The sequence below is a fragment of the Drosophila willistoni genome, unplaced genomic scaffold (assembly GCF_018902025.1).
Source record: "Drosophila willistoni isolate 14030-0811.24 unplaced genomic scaffold, UCI_dwil_1.1 Seg711, whole genome shotgun sequence".
Taxonomy (NCBI): domain Eukaryota; kingdom Metazoa; phylum Arthropoda; class Insecta; order Diptera; family Drosophilidae; genus Drosophila; species Drosophila willistoni.
This window is the reverse complement of record NW_025814620.1, coordinates 96,227-121,068: the sequence shown is the minus strand read 5'-3', so window position 1 is coordinate 121,068 and position 24,842 is coordinate 96,227. Positions and strand designations below refer to the sequence as shown.

Sequence of the window (24,842 nt, the reverse complement as noted above, 5' to 3'; positions counted from 1 at the left end):
CCAATGATTTTCCTTTCGCAAGATTCTGGAAAATCCCAAAATAATTCAGCTCACCGCTCACATTTCGCTACAAGGAAGATCACATAAGTTTTACTCAAACATTACAAAAGGATATTTATTCACGAGGGTTACGGAATTCCAAAATACTTCAATAAGTCGGAAACATAATCCAGTGAACTAAACTAAAATGATGATTCTTATAATCTACGGTAATCAAATTAAATAATTGGATCATTTCAGGCATCCAAAAGCCAAATTAGGGATAATATGTCTTGTTTTGTGAAATCTTAATTGTAAGGTGGATATATATAAACTTATAGATATTCAAAAATGAAAAGGTTAATTGGAATTTGGAAGTTTTCACTTAAATTACGAGATTAATTATAATTAACTGTAGGCTCGCTCACACAGTCAAAGGCGATTCTTAATATCGATTTAATTTCTCAACACTGATTGGGAATTTTCTTTTTCTTTGATCTTTTCTTCTTAGCTTTACTGTACTTGAGAGAGTTTTTCTTATTTGCTGATTACTTGACACTGAACTCGTATTCTTTTTGCATACAAACAGGGAATTACCAGATCGAACATGATTTTTTTCAAGAACTTAGGACTTACCCATCCGTCCGGTCCGTCGAAGGCCTTCGTCGTCCGCTGGATGATGCTTAGGAATAAAATGTTAGGTTAAATCAAGCGTCTGGCATTCCTATGCAACAAATTCGGTCTAAGAGACTCTCAATCCGCAACGAAGAAACTTTCTCTGCCCGTATCCGATTCGGGCGGCTATTCCAAGCTGGTCGTGTTTGTCGAATTGTCTCGGTGCCCTTCACGGTGTGCAGCTTTTGAGCCCACGGTGTCTCAAAAATTATCCCTGGCAAATTCTCGGAATTCAAATATAAAATTCCTTGCTTAGGCTTTCAGCATTCAATTTAATTATGGCTAAGTTTTCAAAAGAACTTATTAGAAACTTCCAAAGATTCAAATATCCACAAAAATTTAACTTACGATAATAAGATTCAAAAAACTTTATATTAATTGCTGTCCTAGATGCTCCAGATTAGTAATTAATTAATAATTTGGCTTGATGGCCCAGAAAATTTAAGATTTAAATTTTATATTTTTTTTCTGGAGGAGCAGCGTGGTTTATGCGTCTAGCCAGGGCGGAAGTTCGTCAGAAAAGAGTATGACCAATGCATGTGATCGCGCATGATGCTACTTTGCTAGGGTTGCACTAGTAAAGCTATCGAACTTCTAAGCTCAGCTGATCATTTTTATCGACACAATTACCCACCACTTACTGAAATACAAACTAACGCCTTAAAATTTAAAAATAAAACTAACGGCAGAAACTGGGCACTACAAAAGATTTAACCTACCTACCATTGGTTTATTACGACTTAGCCCATCATGATCGTGTGGCGTTCCTTTCGTTACTGCACTCACATGACCCACATTGGACTATGTGTGTGTGTGTGATGGTGGTGAGGGGAACCCAGGCTAGTCAGCGGCTTCTCCTCGTGCTTTTGCTTACGATTGATATCATTGCATTTGGATCATAAATCACCCTCACTATCATCATCAAACAGAAATCACGGCCCGAAATACCCTTCAATTGATATTGTGACTAGAGTTTTATTGGCCCTGATTAATATTAGCAAAGCAGTCTCTTCCTCCCTCTCACTCCCTCTCTGGCTCTTTGTCTCTCTCTAATAACAAATACGCGATAGGAATATCAATTTAGTAATACCCCCGAACCCCAAAGTCGGCATAAGACAACGCGTCAACCCATTTTATTTACAATTAGGTGTCTGTCCCATACCACCCCATCCCACACCTCACCCTTTCTGTGTGTGTGTGTGTGTGTGTGTGTGAGTGTGTTTCGAGCAGCTTAAGTGATTTGGGGCGCTGATAGCAAATACCAACCAACCGACCAGCCAACTCATAGAGACATTATCTATTCTATGTCCATGAGCAGAAGCTCACGTATTTGGGTGACGAGCAGAGTAAAGCTTGCAGGAGCAGGCGGAGGAGAGTGACAGAGAGAGAGTATTGGTGGACTAGTGTAGAATAGAGCAGAAAGCCATATCTTTTTTTGAGCATTTAATTCATCGGTAGCCGTAATATTGGGGCCCCGAGTGAATTGGAAATATCTATCTGTATCTGTATATACCACGAACACAAATTCTATTTCTGTAGTCTGTTTCACTATTTGTTAAATTCATAAGCTGCTATATCGTTGCCTATGAGAGGGAGACTATCTACCTATCTATCTATCTCTCTATATAGAAGAAGCGCGGACAGTGCGGACAGCACGGAGTAGACAAGTAGCAAAGCGTTAGTTAATATCAGTTGGTTTTGGATGATGGGAAGGGGGGAGGGGCGGTGGTGAAAGGGGTTTTCTGTCTGTTATATAATATATATATATATATGCAATATCTATCTAGCTGTTGCCATATGATATCTATCTATCGGTTACCTATCCATTTATGGCTAAGTAAACCCCAGCACTTGAGGGCTCTTAACCGACTCGACTTTATTCCTGGCGTGATTTTTATGACGACCGCTTAGTCTGTGTCACCATTGAACTGAAGGTCTTTTCAGTCCAACAGGGCTTATAACATTGTTGCAAAACAACCAAATGAAAGATAAAATAAACTAAAAGAATTTTCGAAAGTCTCAACTATTATTAAGCCTCAGCTTAAGTTTTGTCTTGGCAGAATTGAGTAAATCAGAAATCGTTTTAGAAGTTCAAGGAGTTAAATCTCTAGGGCTCTTGTTATAAACTGAATTAACCTTCTCTAACAATAGAAAAAGAAAGTCTCCAAAATGTCACTATTAACTCTATAATACATTACCAACTTATCCCCCTTTTTGACCCTCTTGTAATGCTTTTCCATGTGTCTTTTCCTTTGTATCTTTGTAGGTAACGCTCTCACAGATTTGTCGCAGTTCGCATCAGAATACATATGCCATGCCCGGTGGGGATATATCGGATGATTTGCGTCGCAAATTCGATCAATGGTGGTCAAATCAACTCTCTCCCCAGGCCACAGCCATGACCCCCAAAATGTTGCCCTTCATGACAGCGCCGTCTGCTGTGCCGGTGGGGGCAGGACCCAATGAATTGGTCGATTTTCTTGTGGGAGTGGGCACTGCAGCAATGGCTGCGGCTGCCGCAGCAGCAGCTCATGCCGGTTCCATTGGCAGCCGAGAGAGTTTGTTGCTGGCCAATGAGGCAGTGGCCGCTGCCTATCATCCCAGTGTTGGACAGGGTGGGGCTGGGCGTGTGGCTGCTGGTCCCGGTCATCATTCTGGCATGCTTGTACATCCATCTATGCATCCGGCCATGCATCCTTCGATACATCATCATCATCATCATGGAGGATCACATGCTCTTCCTGAGTATGCCAATTAGAAGACTCGCATGCGAACCAGTTTCGATCCGGAAATGGAGTTGCCCAAATTTCAGAAATGGTTCCAAGAGAATCCCCATCTTTCACGCCAGCATATTCAGAATTATGTGGTGCAATTGAATGCCTTGGAGTCGCGTCGAGGTCGCAAGCCTTTGGATGTCAATAATGTGGTCTACTGGTTTAAGAATGCTCGCGCAGCCCAGAAACGGGCCGAGATGAGGGGCAATGTGACCACCACAATGAGTGCCCTGGGACACGCGGCCATGAACGGTTATCTGAGTCAGCATCATGGAGCCCAATTAGGGCAGAACTCCAGCTCGAGTGCTGGTAGCCAGCCCAGCATGAGCATGGGCAATCTGTCGGGCAAGTCGCATGATTATCTCAAGAGTCCCATGAGCTTGAAATCAGAAGATATTGATACCATGTCCCAGCATTCCAATGATATGGATGAGGAGGCGCCTGTAAGTCGGTCAAATACTCCACAATTGCCGCTCTCCCTGACCACCCACGAGACGAATCGGAATTCCCCGCTCATGGATGGCGATGAGGAGCACGATGACGATGAGGCCACAGCACCCACAAGAGCTAAGAGTGAAATTAGCGATGTGATCAATGGCAATGTGCATAGGGACGAACGCCAACAGCAACAGCAGCAGGAGAAATCCAATGAAGAGCACAAGGATGACATTTCCAAGGAGCATACGGAAGGTGGACATAACGAGCAGGATCATGAGCAATTACCCGATGATTCGGCTCTCAATCACAACAACAATGAGAATAAGTTGACCACCCCGAAATGCCGCAGCACACCCAAAGAGGAGGAAGATGATCTGGATATGGATGACGATGACTTGGAGGACAATGACAATGAGAACGATGCCAGTCATTTGGATGAATTTCGTTCCCCCTCGCCGGCCATGGATGGCAATTTGGTGGCCGCCTCGCACAAGGATCAACAATTGCCCTTTCCATGGTACCCAATTCGATGTTCTCGCAATCCTTCATGTACATGAGCCATTACATGCCAGCATTTGGCCAGGCGGCAGTTGCGGCGGCGGCAACTGCAGCAGCTGCGGCTGGTATGCAACCGAATGCTCTTACCGGGGCCGGGCTCAATCTCTCGAGCATCTGGAATGAGGAGCGACGCAAAAGGAATCGCACTTTCATCAATCCGGTCACCGAAGTGCCCAAATTGGAGCAATGGTTTGCCATGAACACGCATCCGTCGCACAATTTGATACTCAAATACACTGAGGACTTGAACACCATGCCCTACAGGTGAGCATCAACGAGAACCCAATCCAGTAAGACCCTTTGCTAACATATTTCGTGTTCTTTCGTTTTTGTTTGGCATCTTTTTAGGCAAAAATTCCCCGGCCTGGAGAGCAAGAATGTGCACTTCTGGTTCAAGAATCGCCGTGCTAAATGCAAACGTCTCAAGATGTCACTCTATGACAGCAGTCAGTGTGCCCAAATGGGCACTCTAGCTTTCTGCTCTCTGACGTGACGGTCGTGTTTTTGCATAGCTCCTGAGTTTTTATTAATATTTATTGTTTTTTCTCAATTTTTAATTGTGCTTAATTTGTTTACACTTCCGCTGGTGTTGTTCGCTTGACTCCCTTGTGTTTTATTTCCATAATTCGCCAAATTAATCAGTTTAAACAGTTTTTTCTTTTTCGTGATTAGTGTTTGGTGCATTTACATATTTTTTTTTTTTTTTTTCTCTTTCGTCATTGCTTCTGCAGTTGCTCCCCTCATCGCCCCCATTATACCATCAGTGCTAGTGGCTTTGTTGTTCTCTCTGCTTTGTGCTTGTGCTTAGCTTCTCTCCCGCGTAATCACTTTTGTAAGGCCGCCTCTCAAAGCTCGGCTTATAACTGTTCTTGCACTCTCTGTTGTGCTGTGCACTCTAGCTATCTCTTTGTTTTATTTGTAATTATTGATTATTTATCAATAATTATCTTTGTGCTGTGAATTTAATTTTTCTATATATTCTTATATATATATAATTTTTTTTGCCTTTCTTTCGGCTTTTTAATGGCTTGTTGTCTACCTAATTGCAAACATTCTGATCGTTTTGATGATCAGTATAGAGCAATATCTTGTTGACTCTGCGATAATCTTATTCGCTTAAAATGTACTGGCCTCAATGGCCGCGACTACGACAAATTTTCTGGTTTGTCTGTGTCTAAGCCTGAGCTTGGCTTAATGCGCTGGACTTGCCCATCTTGTGCCAGCCAGCAGCTTGATTTTAGCCGTATGTATAGGGATCTTCGTTTAAGGTTTCTTTCTTTAAACAAACTGGCCAAACAGCTGTCAAACGAGTGTGACTCTAGCGTTCAATTATTGTCGCAATTAAAATTTGTTCCACCTTCTGAGAAATTGCACAAGAAATGTACCCTTGAGTTGCCTCGTAAGCAGTCGCCAGCTCTCTCTATTACTTCCTCTCCGATTTTACTTTCGCCTACACCATCTTCTTGTCCCTCTTTATGCTCTTCTTTTCAGATTGAAGTACCCATTACAAGCCCTGGTGTACCTCAATCTATCCCTCACGGGAACTCTGATCAATCACAGGATCATGCCGGCTCTCAATCACTTGCGGATCCCAATGCTCCTCCGCCTCCACTAACTGTAATGCCTCATCGCAAACAATTATTTATTTCTAGGCTTGCTCCAGATACTTCTGAGTCGTCTGTGGTAATATTTGCCCTGCTAAGGTTTTAATTCAAAAGTTTAAGTTTTCTAGGCCTCGCGAAATCTCCTCTTTTAAAATTACAGTACCAAATGAGTACTTCTCAGCTATGGTTGACCCTAATTTTTGGCCAGAGGGCCTAGTTGTACACGAGTTTGCGCCCAATAAGCGCTCTCGTCCGTTGCCTGTCCACCTTCCTACTTTATCTTCTGCTTCAAAAAACTAATAACGTCTAGTCTTTGCATTCATTATCAAAATGTAAGAGGACTTCTTACCAAGCTGTCGAACCTTTTCTGTGATAGCCAAACCTTTTAAGCTGACATATTAGCTTTCTCTGAAACTTGGCTTAACTCCTCTGTTCTAGATAATGAAATTCTTTCTAATAATTTTATTTCTTATAGGCTTGATCGTGTTGGTCGTCGTGGCGGTGGAGTACTCATTGCTGTAAACTCGAATCTGTCTTCAAGTGTGGTGCCGATTGATCTCCCCTTAGGTATTGAGTTTATTTGCGTCGAAGTTACATGTTCTAACTTTAGCCTATATATCTCTTGTTCTTATATTCCTCCAGCTTCTGATATCATGATCTACGTGCACCATGCTGATGCTTTACGAACTATTTTTGGTCGTCTTAAAGATCGTGATGTTCTTATAGTTTTAGGTGATTTTAACTTGCCTAATATTTCTTGGCTTGTTGATGATAATCTATCTTTCTTAATTCCTTCATCTCAACATGTTTTTCTTGATAGCCTACTTGAATGTCCACTATATCAGTTGAATTCTTTCCTTAACTGTTCTAAAAGAATCCTTGATCTTGTTTTTGTCTCTGATCCCACTGTTAGTGCTGTATCGCAAACACAGCCACTAGTGAAACCTGAAGATCCTTATCATCCTACCATTGAAGTTACTATTTCTTACAATTCCGTTACTAATTTATTTAAAAACATCTCAAATTCTCGTCGTAGATGTTTTCGTAAAACAAATTTCAATCTTCTTAACAGCCTTATTTTCTCTTTTGATTGGTCGTTTCTATTTGAGTGCTGCGATATAGATTGTGCGGTGAAGTTTTTCTATTCTGCTCTTAATTCTCTAATTGATAAATGCGTTCCTTATGTGAATGTCTCTACCGTCTCCAGCTCGCCAGTCTGGTTCACACGTAGGCTCTCTAATCTTCGTAACATTAAATCGAGATATTTTAAAAGATTTAAAAAAACTGGTTCGCGACTTGACTATGCAAATTATTGTATAGCCAAATCTCAATTTTGTCTCTTAAATACTCAATGCTACAACAATTATCTCGTTCGCTGTAAGGCTGAATTTTATAATAACCCCAAAAGATTTTACAACTTTGTCAATTCCAAAAGACGCTCTAATGTCCTACCTTCCACCTTCAGACTTAACGACCAGTCTGCTAATAATGATTTAGATATTGCAGATCTGTTTGCTAAATTTTTTCATTCGACATATTCTACTACTGTTTCGGATCCCACCCCTATCTCTTTTCAATCCCACATTTAAATTGTATGTTTTTTCCCAGTATTACTGAAGACTGTATTCTCTCTAGCTTGTCATCTATGAAGTCTTCCTTCGTTCCCGGGCCTGATGATATACCTAGTTGCATCCTTAAAATGTGTTCTATTTCTCTATCTAAGCCTTTAGCTCGGTTATTCTTTATATCGAGTGAGACTTGTAGATTTCCTGATATTTGGAAGGAGTCATTTATTATTCCGCTTTTTAAAAAGGGTAGCAAATCGGATGTTTCCAACTACCGTGGCATTGCCAAACTTTCGGCAATACCTAAACTGTTTGAGAAAATTATTACGTCTTCTCTTCAACATCTATCCAGATCCACTATTTCTCCTTGTCAGCATGGTTTCATGAAAGGTCGTTCGTCGCTTACCAACCTTTTAGAATTGACTACCCTTGTACACCATGGCTTCCGTAAAAAGTGTCAAACTGATGTTATTTATACTGACTTCAGTAAGGCTTTTGATACGGTTGATCATTCTTTGCTTCTCGCGAAACTTAACATCATGGGTTTTTCACCAAAATTATTGGGTTGGTTAAAGTCGTATCTTATTGGCAGAACCCAAAAGGTGTCTTTTCGTTCCTCGATATCTAAAACTGTTCGAGTTACGTCAGGTGTACCCCAAGGCAGTCATCTGGGCCCACTATTATTTACATTGTTTATAAATGATTTGCCTTTGGCCTTGGCGCATTCACGCGTGCTCATGTTTGCGGATGACGTCAAGATTTGTTATTCCTATAATGATCCTTCTTTCCAACAGTACTTGCAATCAGATCTCGATGCGTTCTGTGATTGGTGCCACGTTAATAAATTACACCTTAATGCCTCTAAGTGTTCTTTTATGACTTTCAGTCGTTTGTCTCCGCTCCTAGCTCATTACTCTATTAAGTCTGTTCTGTTAGATTGTGTTCCATCATTCAAAGACTTAGGCGTTATGTTTGACCCTAAACTTTCATTTAATGTTCATATTTCTTCAATTGTCAACAGAGCAAGCAGCCTTCTCGGCTTCATTAAACGTTGGGCCAAAGAATTTGATGATCCCTATGTAACAAAGGTTTTATACACTTCGTTAGTTCGCCCTACTCTAGAATATTGCTCGCCAGTGTGGAACCCGCAATATGATGTTCACCAGCGTAGTATTGAATCGGTACAGAAGCTATTCCTTAAGTTTGCGCTACGCGGTCTAAATTGGGACCCGGGTCTTCGCCTACCTTCTTATTCTGACAGACTTCTTCTTATTAATCTTCCTTCACTTTATAACCGTAGGCTTGTTTTTGGCATTCTCTTTCTCCATAAACTAGTCAACGGCGAAGTCATTTCTACCAATTTACTAGATACGCTGTATTTTTGTGTTCCCTCACGTCGACCAGAAACTTTTTTCCTATTCACCTTAGTAGATGTCTGACTAACTACTCTCTTCACGAACCTCTTCGTGTTCTTTGCCAATCTTTTAACAACCTTTCTCACCTTATCTCTCCTCATCTTTCTGCCACTTCTCTTCGCGCTATACTTTTTAATCATCTACAGCGAAACCAATGAAAATATTCTGGACTTGGATTGGCTGCAACTCATCCCTGGCCACATTGGCCACCAGCCAACGGCCAACTCCGGCCTTATGAAAAAACGTTTATATGCATAACTCGACTGTTTTCTGTCCGATTTCTTTTGATCAAATTTGGTATTTTGCTAGATATGAGTATTAAATTTAAGTGTGCCAAATTTGGTTGCATAAGGTAAAAAAATACGGGAGATAATCAAGTTTTTCAAATTACGGGGGCGGAAAAGGTCGTGGCAAAGTTTCCATACAAACAAAATGTGTGCATTTACTAAGCGAATATACATACCAAATATGGTGTCTCTAGCTGGAAAAGTTTTTGAGATAAACGCTTTTTTTAAATTGCGGGGGCGGAAAGGGGCGTGGCAAAAATTTGAAATAAACTTGATCACTCTACATACTACACGAGTCTACATACCAAATTTGGTGGCTCTAGCTCTTACAGTCTCCGAGATCTAGGTGTTCATACGGACAGACGGACGGACGGACAGACGGACGGACAGACGGACATGGCTAGATCGACTCGGTTGTTGATCCTGATCAAGAATATATGTACTTTGTGGGGTCGGAGATGCTTCCTTCTGCCTGTTACATACATTTTGGCGACTTTAATATACCATTTCACCCTATGGGTGTATGGTATAAAAAGGAATATTTAGAGAAAACTAGATAAACTACTTATACTTCTAGCCACATACTAATTTAGTATGTGTTAGATTTAGCATGTAGATACGATATGATTCAAATATAATTTATAATCGCAATGAAAATCAACTACAACTTTAATTGTTATCAAATATTTCTTAATTCTCTCTCTGCAAAATCAACCCTGCTCTATCTCTTTCTCTGTTCCCCACTATCTCTCTCTCTCTCTCTCTTTCTCTCTTTTCACTTGAGCGTTAAAGTTATTAACGAACCAAAGAAAAGCCAGTTTAGGTTTTTTTGTGTAAAATCTGTAAATAAATTTAATAAATATATAAATAATAAATATATATACTAAGGATCCGCCTAACTAATTTTTAAGTTCTTATTCGTTGCACACACACACACACATACATACATACATACAAACAACGAAAAACACACACAGAGATACACATATATACCCAATCGAAACGGTATTTAATACCGAAACAAAAATATTTTCTGTTTCATTTATGTTTCTTGGCGAAAATTAAAAAAATTAAGAACTTCATCTACAATTAACTTAGCTATACATATATACAAAAATGTTAAAAAAAAAAAGAAATTGTTCCATTAGTTATTTGAGCGCGCACCCCCCTCTCCCTACTTCCCTCCAGCATTACTACAAAATCTTAAAAAAAAAAACACAAAAAGAGAATAAAAAGTAAATTAAATACAAATATAATATGTAATTTATTACCAAGCATGATACCAACACAAACAGACACACACACACACACACACGAAAATTAACCCTTCATCTATAGGTACACACATAGATACATAAATAGTTATATATTGTAAACACCTATTTATTAAGTAAAAATGATAAAGATTAGTTTGTATTGGTCGGATTCAATCTTTGGGTTTTGCGCAGATGCAACTTGCTCGTTGCATCGCCGGAAGAGAAGAGAGACGCCGTCTCTCCACCTATCGAGGACTTATCGCTAACAATCGATACTTATTACTAACAATCGATACTTATTTCTAACAATCGATACTTATTACTAACAATCGATACTTATTACTAACAATCGATATATGCATGAGTATTTAACAGACTTTAAATAATTGGAATCTTACAACTCGGCCGTCCTGACGAGGAATCGACCTCGATTCCAATTGGTAACAACGGAGGGGGTAAATAAGAATCTTAAGTGGCTGGTGTCGCCTTTGTTTGGCTATCAGAAGTGCAATCTTGATCAGGGGCAACCCATAGCTTTAATTTGGAGGCTTCTAGGACACCATCATATGGTAGTTGGGTGATTTGGGAGCCCTCTACATCCCGGATAACATATCGGTCGTTCGGAAGTTTTTTATGAACCACATACGGACCACGATACCGCCTGATAAGCTTTTTGTTCGTGCCTGCCGAAGTATCCACATTCTTAATAACTACGAAATCCCCCTCCTCAAAACTAACGGCAGGGAGGTGATGCTTCGAATAATATTCCGAATTATATTCTTGGGACTTAACAATGTTACGGAAGGCTAATCTCCGGACGTCTACCTCTGAGGCATCGACCTCCTCCGCTCTCACCCCACCGTTCGGTTAGTTCATCTACTACCACACCTCGTTGTTCAACACCGAATAGAAGTACGGAAGCGGCAAATTTGGTTGTGGAGTGGACGGAGTTATTCAATGCAAACTCTATGTTCGGCAGTTGTTGGACCCAATCTGCGTGGTCCACAGGTTCCGTCAGTTTACCCAACATGGGGCCCAACACACGGTTAACCCGCTCGACTTGGCCGTTGGCCCGGTGTGAGGCAGTGGCATTCAGCACATGAATTATATTATTGGCCTTCAGAAATTCTTCAAACTCGGAGGAAGTAAAGCAGGTACCTCGATCACTGATGATTCGGCGGGGTCTACTGTAATTTGCGAAATACTGAGATTCTAATGTCTGGCATACTTCACGTGAATTAGTCGTGGCGGCAGGGTACAGCTTCACAAATTTGGTGAAAGCGTCAATGACAACCAGAAGATACTTTTTCTTAGAACGTATGGACGGAAGGGGGCCAAATGGTCAATATGGACGGTATCAAACGGAAGGGGCACTTTCGGAATACTATGTAGCGTGACACGGTGGTCCGAAGCGGACGCGGAGTAGTAGATACACTTGAGGCAATTTTTAATGTAATTGTTAACGTAAGACTTCATACACGGGAACCAGTAATGCTTCTTGATCTGTGCACAACATTTCTCCGTGGCCATATGGCCAAGCTTCTCGTGCACTACTCGTATGACATGATTTACCATTTCGGAAGGGACATAAAGTTGGGGTATACTCGTCGAGGACAGGCGGTACACTACTCCATCTCGCAGTTCGAAATTCGCTATCTCATATTTCTCTAACTCATCTCGGAGTTTGACAATCTCAGGGTCCCGGTTCTGGGTTAACTGCAGTTGGAAGTCAAGGTTTATATCGTCAACGTATGCGGCAGTTTCTATTCTACTTAGAGCATCAGCATGGGGCATACCCAACCCCGAGCGGTGTACAATCGTGTAGTTATAGTTTTCCAACAGCAGGGCCCAGCGAGCAATCTTGGCGGAATGTCCACCATTTCTCAGTGTCAGCGCAAGGGAATTACAATCGGTCACGATTTTGAACGGGATGAACTTAAGGTACGTCTCAAAACGTTTTAAGGAATACACTATAGCTAACGTCTCTAGCTCATAACTGTGTAGTTTCGATTCAGCGGCGGAGGCCATCTTAGAGAAGTAGGACACTGGGTGTAATTTACCGTCTGTTTGTTTCTGGAGGAGCACTGCTCCGAAACCAATTGAACTAGCATCGCAGTGTAACTCTGTTTCAGACTTCGGGTTGTAAATAGATAACACGGGGGATTCGATCAATTTCAACTTCAGTGTTCGGAAGGCTTCAAGGCATTCATCGGAGAAGACATAAGGGGTATCTTTTCTTAACAATCGGGACAGCGGACACGCAATCTTAGCGAAACCTGATACAAATCGGCGGAAGTATGAGAATAGGCCTAGGCAACGCTCTAATTCCTTGCTATCCCTTGGAATGGGCAAATCCCGTATCGCCTGAATATGGGCTGGTTTAGGCGTGATACCGGCGGAATTGGCTAAGTAGCCCAAGTACTCTAGTTCCCTATACGCAAAACGGCATTTCGTCAGCTTCAGGCATAGCCCGTTCACTCTTAACACATACAATATTTCCTTCAGAATCTCAAGGTGGGTTTCAAAGTCATGCGACGCGTTCCTTAAGGACAAAATAAACAAATCTAGCAAACACGGAAGGGCCATTACAAAGTCCGAAGGGCATGCGTACATATTCAAACTGGCCATCAGGGGTTACAAAGGCAGTATATTTGATTGAGTCTGGGTGCATTTTCACATGGTGGAAACCGTTCTTCAAGTCCAAGATAGTGAAGAATGATTTGCCACCAGATGTTCAATGCAATCATCTAACAGAGGAATCGGAAAATGATCTCGAACTGTAATTTTGTTCAACGGGCGGTAATCTACACACTTTCTTAGGGTGTTGTCCTTTTTGCGTACAGGGACAATCGCGGCAGCGTAAGGGGAACTACTGTGGCGAATAATGCCAGCTTTCAAGAGATCGTCACAAATCTCACGCACCTCGATGCGTTCGTGGTGCGACAGACGGCGGGGGCGGCAGAAAATCGGAGTTTGGCTAGTCAATTCTATTTTCATCTCATAGTTCATGGGCTTGATTAAATCTGGATCAACTTGTACATACGAAGTGGAAATAATAGACTTAAGGGCTGCGGTTTGCTCTTCCCGTAACGCGGGCTCTATATCAAAGTCTAATTCACTGACAGCAGGGAGCTCAATGGAATTTATCGCCATAAGTGCATCGTTCAATGTTTCCGAAGGTACAGCAGAAGTTTTCGGAAGGGGAGAATCAGACAACAATTCGGCAGGCACAATCTCATTCCTATCACACTCTATATCAAAGTCTAATTCACTGACAGCAGGGAGCTCAATGGAATTTATCGCCATAGGTGCATCGTTCAATGTTTCCGAAGGTACAGCAGAAGTTTTCGGAAGGGGAGAATCAGACAACAATTCGGCAGGCACAATTTCATTCCTATCACACGGTAACAACACTCACCAGTTGTAAATGGTCTAGTCGATCTCCCGCTTCATCAGCGGCGGCGGCAGTGATATTGGTGGCATTCCCAATTCGAGACGGGCAGTTTTTGTAGCTGTGGCCCACTATGCCACACTTGAAACATGAATTCGGAGGTCTCATTGGTTTCGGGCATTGACTCTTGTAATGCCCCCATCCTGAGCAGTTGAAGCATCTGGTCTCACTCGTGACGGTGCCTGACGATTTATTTCCAGGCGCCACGGCAGTTGTTGTTGGCTGCGCCTTCACACTATTGCTTTGTCTGGAGGCAGCGGCCAGCATACGGAGGCGCTCGTAGCGTTCCAGTAGGGGCTTCAGTTCAGCCATTGTCCGAGCTGAGTACAGCATGCCGACTCGAGTAGAGTTGTCCCGCAGTCCATCAATGATCAGGTCGACCAGCTCGTTCTCCGGAATCGGAGCATTCATGGCAATCTCCTGCATCTCGATTGCGAATCTTAAACATCCCTCGCCTGCCTTGATGCGCCGGCCACGCAGAGCGTGGTACACTTCCTCGATGCTACACGAGCGTCCAAATTCTCGCAAGAGGATTGCCTTCAATTCTTCGTAGCTGTGCACCGATACCGTGCGCCGTACCTTCCAGCATACGACGGCATGCGACCAACCGTAGGCGGTCGTTCAACTGCAGAATTTCAAATGCGTCTTCCAGATCGTTCAGCCATTTCTTCACATCGTATGCGGTATCCGCTGAAAATCGAGCCACCATGCTCTCAATAACACTCACGTCACAGACTTGCTGCCTCGGTGCTTGGGATTCGTCAATCCCCTGCTGCAGTTTGCGGATTTGATGCTGTAGCTGTAGCAACTCATGTTGTTTCTGTAGCGTCACCAGTTGCTCATCCAGGCTGGGGGAGGCGGAAGTGGCCGGTGTGCGGCAGGTACCGTAATGGATGCGACGGCAGCGGCGGCGGGTACAGCAGTGGCAGTGGCGGCGGGTCCAGCAGTGGCAGCGGGTGCAGCAGTGGCAGCGGCGGCGGGTACAGCAGTGGCAGCGGGTACAGCAGTGGCAGCGGGTACAGCAGTGGCAGCGGGTACAGCAGTGGCAGTGGCGGCGGGTCCAGCAGTGGCAGCGGGTGCAGCAGTGGCAGCGGCGGCGGGTACAGCAGTGGCAGCGGGTACAGCAGTGGCAGCGGGTGCAGAGGCGGCAGTCTGCAGAGGTGGCCTGTAAGCGGCGGACACCGCAGCGGAGGGTACAGCAGGGGCGGGTGCGGCGGCAGCGGTTACAGCAGGGGCGAATATAGCCGCAGCGGGGCCGGCAGGGGCGAGGATGGCGGCAGTTGGCACAGCAGGAGCGAGTATGGCAGCAGTTGGCCCAGCAGGGGTAAGCATGTCGGCAGTTGGCCCAGCATGGGCGAGTATGGCAGCAGTTGGCCCGGCAGGGGCGAATATGTCAGCAGTTGGCCCAGCGGGGGCGAATATGTCAGCAGTTGGCACAGCAGGAGCGAGTATGGCAGCAGTTGGCCCAGCAGGGGCAAGCATGTCAGCAGTTGGCCCAACATGGGCGAGTATGGCAGCAGTTGGCCCAGCGGCGGCGGGCCCGGCAGGGACGAATGTGGCATCAGTTAGCCCAGCAGGGGCTCGTATGGCGGCAGTTGGCCCAGCGTCGGCGGGCCCGGCAGGGGCGAGCATGTCAGCAGTTGGCCCAGCATTGGCGAGTATGGCAGCAGTTGGCCCACCAGCGGCGGGCCCGGCAGGGGCGAATGTGGCATCAGTTAGCCCAGCAGGGGCTCGTATGTCGGCAGTTGGCCCAGCAGCGGCGGGCCCGGCAGGGGCGCGTGTGTCAGCAGTCGGCACAGCGGTTCTCGGTACTGCAGCGGTAGTCACCGCACTGGGTGCACTAACAGCGGTGGGCGTGGAGGCGGCCGTCCTAGATTTGGAACGTGTGGCGTGCCGTGTCCCGAAATATGTATCCTTTCGGGTGGTCATCCCACTTCTGAGTTGTAAACACCTATTTATTAAGTAAAAATGATAAAGATTAGTTTGTATTGGTCGGATTCAATCTTTGGGTTTTGCGCAGATGCAACTTGCTCGTTGCATCGCCGGAAGAGAAGACAGACGCCGTCTCTCCACCTATCGAGGACTTATCGCTAACAATCGATACTTATTACTAACAATCGATACTTATTTCTAACAATCGATACTTATTACTAACAATCGATACTTATTACTAACAATCGATATATGCATGAGTATTTAACAGACTTTAAATAATTGGAATCTTACAATATTAAATATTCCCAGCAAATTTTTAAATGATTCAATAAATACAATTTTAAATGTCAAATTTAAACTAAATTGTTTATGCCCAACCGGGCAACACAAGGGTTAAAGGAGGCGGAAGCTTTCACCTCGCGCCGCTCTCCCGATGATGCCCATCGCTCTCCCCACAAAAGAACTCCCCACACTTCGCTCCAAGCGGGGCTTGCTCTTAAGTAAGCTAAGATCCTCTCGAAGCATTAGCATCGGTGGAATTTCATCCATATTTCAAGCTAAGTAATTTTTTCCAAATTATAGGTATATGAGTACATGTACATGTCTCCAGCATCCGTACCCATACTCACATACATATAATTGTTGCCCTTGATTCTCCTAATCCAAGTAAAATTACTTTCGCGCAAATTTTTCCTCCTCAAAGGAGAGAAAATTTTGGTCCCCAAATTTTCATACATATATAAGTGTCCAGTACATAAGGCGCCATATTGGTTCGCCCACTTCAAGTTTTTTTTTCCTCGCACTTTGGCATATATAGGCCAAGTATATAAGGCGCCATATTTTATTTGCCTATTTCCAATATATATTTTTTCGCAATTTCAAAAAAAATTTTTAACACATATGTATGTATGTATGCAGTGAATCAAACCTACGAAATTAAAAGTGATCTCCTACATATAAAATATATATATGCATGCAGAGTGTGTAAATGTGACAAAAAATTACAAATTTATCCAGTGCTACATTAAATCCAAAAATAAAGGTTTTGTGCAAATACAGTCCACTCCTGGGAAAAGTGTGCGCGCAGTGAAAGGTGGTTTCAACGAAGAGAAGAAAATTTTCAATACAACTAATAAAGATTTAAAAAAAAAAAAAAAAAACGAAAGTGAACCACCCTCTCACGTATAAAAGCCACACTTAGACATTTCTGGTGTCCCGCGACACCCTATAAAGTTGGGGCATATCGGTTAGACACAGCAAAAGAATATTTAAAAAAAAAAAATTTTAAATACATATACTCCAACATTTTACATATCCATACACACACATATATATACATATTTTCCATACATAAAATTTTACATATATATATTCATATCCATATACATATACATATTTTTCCATACATAAAATTTTACATATTGATACTCATATACATATCCATACATATATTCCACAAAAATTTCTAATTTTTTCGCACACAAATATATTTTTCCATCAACGCGAACAAAATCCCGGTACCCCCTTGCAGCCTATACACATACATACATACGTGCATACATAAGTACCGCTTAACTGCAGTATACCAGCACAGCTGCAAGCTCATGTGCCAAAGACCGGCACAAAGCAAACGACCAAAAGTAGCTGTGCTATATACCCTAGGTTGGCAGGCACTTTGTGGGGTATATATGTTGAAGGGTCACGTTGAGGAAAAATCGAATAATATTTAATTATTAAAAATTTGTGTTCCGCGCTTTTGTTTATTCTGATTCCAAAGCGTTTCAAGTCGTATCTTTGGTTCTATTTCAATTCCAAAGTATTCCCACGCGTTCCAAGTCGTATCTTTGGAGTTAGATTCCAATTCCAAAGTGTTTCCACGCGTTTCAAGTCGTATCTTTGGTTCTATTTCAATTCCAAAGTATTCCCACGCGTTCCAAGTCGTATCTTTGGAGTTAGATTCCAATTCCAAAGTGTTTCCACGCGTTTCAAGTCGTATCTTTGGTTCTATTTCAATTCCAAAGTATTCCCACGCGTTCCAAGTCGTATCTTTGGAGTTAGATTCCAATTCCAAAGTGTTTCCACGCGTTTTTAAGTCGTATAGAAGAGAAGAAAATTTTCAATACAAATAATAAAGATATAAAAAAAAAAAAAAAAACGAAAGTGAACCACCCTCTCACGTATAAAAGCCACACTTACAAGGGGAACTTCAGGTATGCGAATCACCGATTTGGATGAATTTTGGATATGTTGTAGAATACCCCGTCATTTGAAGCTGTGTGAAATATTTCGGCGCACTATTCTATATTTTCCTAATAAATCGGCTTTAAAGTTATAGCTTTGGTGACTTATAAGTAAAACGCCAAGTGGTCTACAAGCAGCTCGATGGTGTAAGGGGTAGAGGTCCTGCCTTAAATCGACGGAACTCTGGTTCAACCCCCGCCCGAAGCTAGGTAGTTTTGGGTTTTCATTTTTTTTTTTTTGCTTTTTCAATAATTATTTTTGTGTAATAGCGAAATAGGTCTTTTGATGATTTGTAATTGGAAACATTTTTTATGTATATTGAAATTATTGTAGATGCAAATTATTATTATTAACTTGTACTCTTAAGCTAATACCAGCTATACGCACGCCATTATGTACTGTATTTTTTAGGTAAGTTTAAAATATGATAAAGAGAATGCAAAACTCCTTAACGCTTATAGAAGAAAATCGAGAAATTTCATCAAAAGAAGACTGTACTAAAGTAAAATCCCCGGGGCAATTCCACTTGTCATCTCTGATATTGAAGGGAATGCTCAAGTATGCATGGTTCGCTTCAGATTAGAAAGTGGTTTTCCAAAATTTTTATTTCGTTTGTTTACTTAAAATTGGTTTAAAGTTGGTATGTTTTTGCACAAAAGCATTATTTAAACATATTCATAGTCTTGAGAAAATATACATACGGGTATCATGTTTTTATGATTTATATCACAACAAAAAATGTGAAGGCAGAAGTTAATTAGTCTATTTTGCGTCTATATTATATATATGTTTTTGTAAAGGCATAAAAAATGAATCCAATCAAAAATCATCAAAAGACCTATTTCGCTATTAAACAAAAATAATTATTGAAAAAGCAAAAAAAAAAAATGAAAACCCAAAACTAACTAGCTTCGGGCGGGGGTTGAACCAGAGTTCCGTCGATTTAAGGCAGGACCTCTACCCCTTACACCATCGAGCTGCTTGTAGACCACTCGGCGTTTTACTTATAAGTCACCAAAGCTATAACTTTAAAGCCGATTTATTAGGAAAATATAGAATAGTGCGCCGAAATATTTCACACAGCTTCAAATGACGGGGAATTCTACAACATATCCAAAATTCATCCAAATCGGTGATTCGCATACCTGAAGTTCCCCTTGTTAGACATTTCTGGTGTCCCGCGACACCCTATAAAGTTGGGGCATATCGGTTAGACACAGCAAAAGAATATATAAAAAGAAAAAAATTTTAAATACATATATATACATATACTCCAACATTTTACATATCCATACACACACATATATATACATATTTTCCATACATAAAATTTTACATATATATATTCATATCCATATACATATACATATTTTTCCATACATAAAATTTTACATATTGATACTCATATACATATCCATACATATATTCCACAAAAATTTCTAATTTTTTCGCACACAAATATATTTTCCATCACCGCGAACAAAATCCCGGTACCCCCTTGCAGCCTATATACATACATACATACGTGCATACATAAGTACCGCTTAACTGCAGTTACCAGCACAGCTGCAAGCTCATGTGCCAAAGACCGGCACAAAGCAAACGACCAAAAGTAGCTGTGCTATATACCCTAGGTTGGCAGGCACTTTGTGGGGTATATATGTTGAAGGGTCACGTTGAGGAAAAATCGAATAATATTTAATTATTAAAAATTTGTGTTACGCGCTTTTGTTTATTCTGATTCCAAAGCGTTTCAAGTCGTATCTTTGGTTCTATTTCAATTCCAAAGTATTCCCATGCGTTCCAAGTCGTATCTTTGGAGTTAGATTCCAATTCCAAAGTGTTTTCACGCGTTTCAAGTCGTATCTTTGGTTCTATTTCAATTCCAAAGTGTTCAAGTCGTATCTTTGGTTCTATTTCAATTCCAAAGTGTTTCCACCCGTTCCAAGTCGCATCTTTGGAGTTATATTTCAAATCCAGTGTATTCCCACGCGTTCCAAGGCGTATCTTTGGAGTTAGATTCCAATTCCAAAGTGTTTCCACGCGTACCAAGTCGCATCTTTGTAGTTATATTTGAATTCCAAGGTGTACCAAGCCGCTCCTAAGGTTTTTTTGGCAGTGTTCCAAGTCATTCCAAACGTACCAGCTCGTTTTCTGGATTTTCAATCTATTTCAAGGCGTTTCAAAGCCGTTCTCTAAGTGGTTTGTTAGCGTTCCAGTTTTTCCCAAAAGTTCCAGTTGGTCTTTTTGGCTAATTTTCAAGCCGTGCCAAACCAGCTCACCACTTTATAACCGCCGCTCGCTGGTGTTATGAGCCCGTCAAAGGACGAGAAAGCAGCTGAGAACACTGCAGCCCCGAGCAAATCCTCAATTGCTGCTCCAGGTCAGCGCCAGAGGAGTACCAGCCCTACTACTCCTCCTTCCCGAGCATTTCAGACCCTCTCTAGTCCATTAACTCTCACGTCCGCACCATCGAGCACGACCTTTCAGCAAGCCACGTCAGAGCCACGACGAGCAAGCCAAAAAGAGGTCAAATCGTTGGTACCACTTCCACAGATTTTGGTAACCGCCCTAAGAGTCACTCGGTCCGAAACCAAAAGGGTTTTAGCTGCTTCCACCATGGCTTTGAAGAAGTTTGTTTCCATTTGCGATAAACTAATTCAGTTTGAAGTCGACACCCACGTCACTTCACTGTCCGAGGTCAGCGTATTTACGCTCCAAGTCCGTCGTGATCGAGTTCAAGCGTTGTGGGAGAAGGTCGAGCAGGAATATGAGAAATGCGAGGCACTCACAGATGGTAAAGACGATAACTCTGAAGATTTAGCCATCCAAGCTAAATATGACAAATGCTATCAAGTTTACGAGCGATGCACGGCTCGATTAAACGAGCTTATCCATGAAGGGTCTGCTCCTACTCCTCCGAACCGTCATGCGCCTACCTCTGCACCAGCAGAACGAGGCTGTCGATTGCCACCCATTGACACAGAAGTCTTTACGGGAGATTACTTAAAATGCCCACGTTCCGTGACTTGTTTACAGCCATCTACATAAGCGATTCGCGAATTTCCCCCGTTGAAAAGCTGTACCATCTCCTAGCGAAAACGAGGGGTGAAGCCAACCTCATTGTAGCAAAATTCCCGCTTACAAATGATGGTTTTGAAACGCCATGGAATGCACTCAAACAGCGTTTCGAAAATAAGCGACTTATCGTGAACAGCCAATTCCGAGCACTTCTTGACCTGCCTCAAATTTCCCATGAGTCCGGAAAAGCATTACAGGATCATCAGAATGCTCTGCAGGCATCCATTCGCGCTTTTGAGCACTGTGGCCTGCCAGTAACCACTTGGGGAGGCATGTTCGTATTTTTCTGTTCCGTCAAATTGCCAAAGAATACTTTCATTATGGGAACAATCTCGAGAGACAAGACTGCCATTCCAGAGTGGCAAATGATGGACGATTTCCTCACTGAGCGGTTCCGTACGCTCGAAGCAGTGGAAAATACAACTGCAATGGCTATTTCGGTTCCCACACCGAAACCTCCACGAAATCCGCTTCCAGCCACCCGAAAGGCTAATACATTTGAAGCTAAGGTAACCACCAAACCAAAATCCTGTGATCTCTGTATGAAGGAGAATCACCCGGTGCGTCGATGTCCCCGCTTCCTTCAGATGACGGTGCCAGAGAGGGTGGCATACATAAAGAAAAAGTCCCTTTGTCTGAACTGTTTCGCAAGAGGACATCAAGTAAAAGATTGTCCGAGTCAGCACAATTGCTTCACGTGCAAGGGGCGTCACAATACGCTCTTGCACAAGGACGCCCGACCGGAGAATAATCCAACGCCGGTCCCAGCCCAGTTCGCACAATATTGTCCGGACTTACTTTACCTCTGAGGCAAGGTCCTCACGAGATAAGTTGCTAGGTACAGCCATCGTGGACTTTTGGCACAAGGGCACTACTTATGCTTCACGGGCCCTATTAGACCCGGCTTCGGAAGCCAATTTCATATCCGAAAGAATGTTCCGACTCATGAAGTTACCATTCCAAACTGTCAGGGCCGAAGTGACAGGCATTAACGGAAAGGTCAATAGAACCTTGAAGGTCTGTCACATAAGCATTCGGTCATCGCATGGACCTCCAGTCCAGATAGAGATAGAAGCTTTTGCCTTGTCCCAAGTTGCTGATGATTTGCCGTCATGTACGATAGCCCAAGCCACACTGGAAGGAATGCCCAATATTCCTCTAGCCGACCCCTCCTTCAGATTAAAGGCAAAGATCGATCTACTTCTTGGCATTGATGTCATACCAGCGGTGACTCTTTCCGGCATCCAGACCGAAGTGTGCGGATCTTTAATGGCTCAAGAGACGAGATTCGGTTGGGTCATTTCAGGCCCGTTGCAAGGGGTCCCCGTTAGTTTTAATGTGCCGCGTTCACCACGAGGGTCGCTGTTAGCAGAGAGGAGGGACTTGAAACTCTTCTCACAAGGTTTTTGGAGGTGGAGGATCTACCGGGCAAACCGGTAGAAGACTCTGACTCTGTTTGCGAGGTCAATTTCCAGAAGACCACAAGAAGAGATGTTTCGGGGAGATATACGGTCTCACTTCCGTTTCAAGATCCAACCAACATCAACCTTGGTCATTCCAGACCAGGGGCATTGGCTCAGTTCCTAAAAAACGAAAGCCGGCTCCTTAAAAATATTCCGGCAAAAACTGAGTATGACGCCGTCATCCAAGAATATTTGGACTTGGGCCACATGCGTCAGGTTCCATTTGACGGCACTAATAACAATTTTTATTTGCCACACCATGCGGTTTTCAAGCCCGACAGCACCACAACAAAGGTACGGGTAGTGTTTAACGCCTCTAGCAAGTCCACCAACTGAGTAAGTCTCAACGACATACTTTACCCTGGTCCGGTACTTCAGTCCGATCTCACTACTCAGATTCTCAAGTGGCGTTTTTTCCGAGTAGTTTTCAATGCCGACATCACAAAAATGTACCGCCAAATTATGGTCGATCCAATCCATACGCCATTTCAGAGGATCCTGTTCCGAAATAAAGAGGGGCAACTTGGTGATTACGAGCTGAATACCGTCACGTTTGGCATTAACTGTGCTCCGTTCTTAGCCATCCGAGTACTTCAGCAACTCGCAAGTGATGTACAATCCAAATTTCCTTTGGCTAGCGATATTATCAAGTCCTATATGTATGTCGATGATGTCCTGGCAGGGGCTCATAATGAAGCAACGGCAATCGCAATGGTCAATGAACTTCAAGACGCTCTTGGTTCAGCTGGCTTTCCTTTGCGCAAGTGGACATCGAATGTGAAGAGCGTGCTCAGTTGCATTCCAAAGAGTCATTTACTGAATGCTGATTTCCTCGATATCGAAGAGGCTAGCACAGCGAAAACACTGGGAATCCGATGGAAAGCGACTACGGATGAGTTTTATTTTGTCATCTCACCCCAAGATGTCAAGTCAGCTTATACTAAGCGAGAAGTCCTCGGGCAGATCGCCAAGTTATTCGATCCCGCTGGCTGGCTGGCTCCCTTTGTGATTCAAGCCAAGGTGTTTATGCAAGAGCTTTGGCTACAAGAGCTAGGGTGGGATGATCAATTGCCCAGTGAAGTCCATCACAGTTGGCAGGATTTTACAAAGAGCTACTCCTTCCTTGACCAGATCCGAATTCAACGATGGGTTCTTCATGACCCAAATTCCGACATCCAATTCCATTGTTTTTGCGATGCGTCACAGCGGGCTTATGGTGCCGCAATTTACGTGCGCGTTAGCAATGACCAAGGCATATCATGCTGCCTTCTTGCAGCGAAATCTAGAGTAGCCCCGGTTAAAACGGTTTCATTGCCCCGCCTTGAATTATGCGGAGCCACACTTTTAGCTGAACTGGCAGCTGCAGTTCTTCCGCAACTTCCAGTTGATAATGCGGAGGCTTTTTATTGGTCAGATTCCACCGTCGTACTGTCGTGGTTAAATAAGCCACCCTGCACTGTTTGTCCTGTTTGTCGCAAATCGGGTAGCAAAAATTGTGACGGCAACAAATGACGCCCTATGGAATCACGTTCGTTCAGAGGACAATCCAGCAGATCTCCCTAGCCGCGGCCTGAGTGCGCAGGAACTGGTACACAAGGATTTGTGGTGGCACGGCCCACCATGGCTACGGGAACCACAAGAGTCCTGGCTGCGAGCGACACCACTCCCACTAGAAACTACCTTGGAGAAGCGGGTAGTGAGGGGAGGTGACCTCTAGCGAGATCAATCAAGTACTCCAGGCGTTGATCCGAGTCACTCAGCGTGATTACTTTCCGACGGAACATCGGTGTCTACAGCAGAAGAAATCTCTGCCCACGTCTAGCACCATTCTCAATTTGAATCCTTTCATTGTCGCATCAGGTGTGATCCGAGCATGTGAGCGCGTGCAACAAGCAGCGGCCCTTAGTTACGATGAGCGTAACCCCATTCTGTTGCCAGTAGTAAGTCCATTGTCCCGGCTGTTGGTGCTTTTCACGCATTGTATCGAGGCGAGGGTGTCCCCAGCCAGTTCAGTCCGACAACGGAAAAAACTTCGTAGGTGCATCCAGAGTGCTTGAAAAAGATTTCCTAAGTTCTACCCAGCAGAAAATATTATCCCACTACAGCCATCAGAATCTGTC

General features: G+C 43.2%; 2 protein-coding genes across 2 annotated transcripts in view; both read left to right on the top strand.

Moving 5' to 3' along the window:
* The first annotated feature begins 3,421 nt into the window (after positions 1–3,421).
* On the top strand, positions 3,422–4,423 carry LOC124461887 (suppressor of Mek1-like). The gene has a single exon (XM_047013315.1). The coding sequence runs from the start codon at positions 3,422–3,424 to the stop codon at positions 4,421–4,423; it is 1,002 nt and encodes a 333-aa protein (XP_046869271.1).
* The window catches only part of LOC124461886, a 48,843-nt gene continuing 28,420 nt past the window's right edge, over positions 4,420–24,842 (top strand). Inside the window, exons 1-2 of the mRNA XM_047013314.1 lie at positions 4,420–4,489; positions 4,666–4,688. Of these exons, the coding sequence (XP_046869270.1) occupies positions 4,420–4,489; positions 4,666–4,688 (93 nt within the window). The remainder of the gene's footprint in view (positions 4,490–4,665; positions 4,689–24,842) is intronic.